Source organism: Mus pahari, chromosome 5 (genome assembly GCF_900095145.1).
Source record: "Mus pahari chromosome 5, PAHARI_EIJ_v1.1, whole genome shotgun sequence".
NCBI classification, from domain to species: Eukaryota; Metazoa; Chordata; class Mammalia; order Rodentia; family Muridae; genus Mus; species Mus pahari.
Genome location: NC_034594.1, coordinates 138,215,729 through 138,220,001, shown reverse-complemented (window position 1 = coordinate 138,220,001; position 4,273 = coordinate 138,215,729). Strand labels below are relative to the sequence as shown.

General features: G+C 46.1%; 1 protein-coding gene across 2 annotated transcripts in view; it reads right to left on the bottom strand.

Annotated features, from left to right (window-relative positions):
- The window catches only part of Adcy10 (adenylate cyclase 10), a 90,358-nt gene that overhangs the window by 386 nt on the left and 85,699 nt on the right, over positions 1-4,273 (bottom strand). The window contains exons 32-33 of one of the 2 annotated variants that reach the window (XM_021198155.2): positions 3,418-3,606; positions 854-946 (exon numbers count right to left, since the gene is read on the bottom strand). In XM_021198155.2, coding sequence (XP_021053814.1) covers positions 854-946; positions 3,418-3,606 — 282 coding nt within the window. Of the gene's footprint in view, positions 1-784; positions 947-3,417; positions 3,607-4,273 lie in introns of those variants that run through there. The other variant, XM_021198156.1, reaches the window with a different exon arrangement.

Genomic DNA, 4,273 nt, shown 5'->3' with positions numbered 1-4,273 from the left:
AATTTTCAGACCAACACATTAACTAGAAAACAGTCAATTGCAATACAAGACATCACATTCCCTTGCTATTAGTATTTCCCATACTGAGGCAGGAGAATGGGGCCGACTGAGGGGCTAGAACACCTTCCAAGTGAGGTGTTTAGTGATTACTAAAACCAGCTCTCCTGCCGCTAATGCAAAAGCCAGAACGTCCAAACATGACCTGTGCTCACTACGCTGCTCACACCCCTCCCCCCCAGGCCCGGGAGAGTTAACATGCTAATGAAAGGCACAGCATAAGAAGTTGTATGTAGAACTGCATGCAACCAAGATATTGGAAAAGCCCACACCAGGTGACATCAAAAAGCCCCAGTCCTTCCTACACAGCTGCCCTTTGAGCTACTGAACGTTTTCCTGCTCCAGCCCAGTGCTCTCCCTGTGGAAGTGCACTATTGCTTAATGAACTCTGTTTCTGCTGGGGCTGCAAGTCACTGCTCAACCCCTTGCTCAGGGACACCAGAACCCCTCCAACCCCTGATATCGACATGATTGGATTTTGCGCGGGCGCGAGCCCCACAGGTCAAGCAAACAGCCAGGGAAAGTAAAGGCAGCTGTGCAAAGCTAAAAGCAAGCCAGGCATTGATTGGCCCTTACTGACTTACTGGGAGGAAATCCAGGCATCTGTTTCTAGGTTTGGTCCAGAAGGGTCTGTGGGAACCTGGGCATGCTGGCGGTGCGGAGAGGACAGTAACAGATCATGGAAGACAGTGGTTCTTTCTGCAATCTTTGTTCTCACTCATAAGTATTAGAAAGGGTTGTCCAGAATGTTAACTCTCATCAGGAACTTGTTCTTTTGAACGTCCTGAAGGGTTACATTGCCTGATACAATTTTATCCCATGATGGAAGACTCAAGACTGTCTGAAGCCATTGATCTCCTGCTAACTCAGAGGCTGAGTACCACCATTCCTGAGAGAAGGAAAGAGAAGAAAGGCGTAGTCAGTACTCTCAGCCTGTGGAGGACTAACCCGAGTCCAGGAACCGTAACGCGTCCTTGAGCTTGTTTTGTTTTGGGATAGGATCTCACTATGCCGCCCTGGCTGGGCTAACCTTAAAGTTAGGCTAATTCTCCTGCCTCTGTGCGTGAAGAGCTAGAATTATTGGCTTGTACTGCCACACATGGCTTCAGCTTCTTTGAGCTTTTAAAAACAGGGTATCCACAGACAAAGATGAATTTTTCCTCATTCTTTCTTTGTTTCTTCTTTCTTTCCTTCCTTCCCTTCCTTCCTCTTTCTTTCTCTTTCTTTCTTTTCTTTCTTTCTTTCTTTCTTTCTTTCTTTCTTTCTTTCTTTCTTTCTTTCTTTCTTTCTTTCTTTCCTTCTCTCTCTCTCTCTCTCTCTCTCTCTCTCTCTCTCTCTCTCTCTCTCTCCCTCCCTTGAATTGGTTCCATGCAACCTAAGCTGACCTTGAATTCTCTGTGTGGCTGAGGATGACTGTGAACTCCTGATTCCCCTGGCTCCACCTCCCAAGTGTTGGGATAACAGGAAACAAATGACAGACATAATTTTTGTTTCCCAAGTTAGGGCTCAGACACATCTTCAAATAAGCACACATAGCTGCCCATCCAATCTCTTGTTTCACAGCGCTCTGCTGGCTGCTGAGCCTACAGGGACCAGGGAGATGGGGAGACTGTGCTAAGGGGGTTCAAAGGAGGGGGTTCTCTGGGAAAAAAACCCTGAAAGCTAAGAAGAAACTCATGCCCCCGTTTTGGTACATCCAGTGATGATTACTGTGGTTGGAGTGTACATTCCCCTACTGTCCACATCTTGGAGGCCAGCCCCTAAGGTACTGGAAGTCAGGGCTTTGGGGATTAGGTTATGAGGGCTTTGGGACTTATGTCCTAAGACATAATAGCATGACAGAACAACTTCCCCCCTCCATTCTTTGGACAGGCAAAAGGAGAGAGAACAGAAAGACAGGGAAAACTAAGAGGACACAGGAAAGAAAGGAGGCTCTTACTCCAGAGCAGCAGTTCTCAACCAGTGGGCAGAGACCTCTTTTAGGGGTTAAGTGACCATTTTATAAGGGTCACCTAACACCTAAAACCATCAGAAAACACAGATATTTACATTATGATTCATGACAGAAGCAAAATTAGTTATAAAGTAGCAACATAAATAATTTTTATGGTTGGGGTCACTATAACATGAGGAACTGAATTAAAGAATCACAGTGTTAGGAAGGTTGAGAACCACTGCTCTAGAGTCTGGTTGAATTTAAGAATGGCCACCCAATTAACAAAAGGAGCTGTGAAGCTTCCTACATAAAGACAAGCTTCCTTTCCCCTAGAGGTTTCTTAAATATGAATACTAAAATAGTAACAATCCCTGCTGAAGGTCCCCCAGTAACTTTGTCTCTGGCTTTGCGCCTTCCCTAGCTGTGAAGCTGCAGTTTTCTGGAAACCTCAGAAAAAGATCATAAACTTCATTTGCAGTTAGAAAGAAAGAAAGACAGAAAGAGGGAAAGAAAGAGAGAAAGACAGAGAGAAGACAGAGAGAGACGAGAAGAGAAAAAGAAGGAAGGAAGAGAGAGAGAGAGAGAGAGAGAGAGAGAGAGAGAGAGAGAGAGAGAGAGAGGTTCTTAATTTCCTCGAGTAAGCCTGGTGACAAATGGTGTTGTACACAATCCAATACATCTCCAGGAACCACCTTTTGACAATGCAATTTCAGAAGCTACCAGAGCCATACAGTATGAAAAGCTCACAGGAAGTTGTGTGTGTTATCATTTCCCTACGCGCTATTAACACCTGTGCTTAAATCTATGTTTAAGTCTCTCTCTGGCTCTCTGTCTGTCTCTTTTTCTGTCTCTGTCTCTCTCTTTGTCTGTCTCTCTCTTTTGAGACAGGGTTTCACTGTGTAGCCCTGGCTGTCCAGAAACTAACTCTGTAGACCAGGCTGGCCTATGAACTCAGAGACCCACAAGCCTCTGCCTCTATAATGCTGGGATTAGAGCCACGTGCCTCCACCACCCGGATGAGCCTCAAAGTCTTTTCAGTGGACATATAAGAATCCTAGCTTCATTTGAGTGGAAGTCTCTGAAAGGAGTTCCTCAGGCAACAGATGGCAGGGTGGGGCTGTGTCTCTGGCTCCTGCTCCTTCTGCCACTGATGGGGGCACAGTCAGAGGAACCTCATCGAGGAACTCATTGTCATTAGATATTGACCTCTAGTCTTAGACTCGCCAGCCTGCAAGACTGTAAACTGTAAACATCTCAGGAGAGACACAGGCTGAGGTATTTTGCGATGGCAGCACAAGTGAACTAAGACAATGACCTCTGATGCCTCCTAAAACTCCCGCTGACAAGTGGGGAGGGCGAGCACCCCTCTCACACACTCTCCTACCCCCACCCCCGACTATAGCCTACTGGCTGAGGGTACGCACCTTGCTCATGCTTAGCCAACATTTCTCCAGCAAATTCCCGTGTGTCTCGGAAAGCTCCAAGGCTGTGTTCAGGAAGAAGTCACAGCTGTGCCCGTCCCCCATTAGTATGCAGACATAGGCCATCAGATGGTAGAGCCTCGGGTAGAAGACCGGGCCAGTGGTATTTTGTGCCACAAGGGTCTCTAAGGCCTAGGGAAAACAAACAATAAATCAAACTTGAGGCTGGAGATAGAGATGGTTCTGATGGCCAAGTGCTTAGTCAACATGAGTTCAGTTCCCAGAACCAACATTTAAAAAAGCGTTGCAAGGGGCTGGGGAGGTGGCTCAGTGGTTAAGAGCACTGACTGCTCTTCACGGGTCCTGAGTTCAATTCCCAGCAGCCACATGGTGGCTCACAATCATCTGTAATAGGTTCTGATGCCATCTTCTGGTGTGTCTGAAGAGAGCAATGTACTCACATACATAAATCAAATCAAATCAATCAATCAATCTTTTTTTTAAAAAAGCATGGTAAGACCCAGGTGTGGTGGCACAGGCCTTTAATCCCAGCGTTTGAGAGACAGAGTCAAGAGGGTCTCTGTGAGTTCTAGGTCAGTCTGATCTACAGAGTGAATTGCAGGACAACCAGGATTACATAGAGTCCTGTCTCAAATATTTATAAAGTAGCCTGGCATGGTGCCACAAGCTTATAATCCTAGCCTATTACTGAGGCCTATCTCCATAGCTTTCCTAGTAACCACACACTACTGAAGACACCTCATACTGTATCTGCGGTTTTGCTTGGCTCATGGGAATATTTCTTCAGTTTGTAGGAAGAACTACAAGACAGTTCATAAAATACTGAAGACTCACCAAC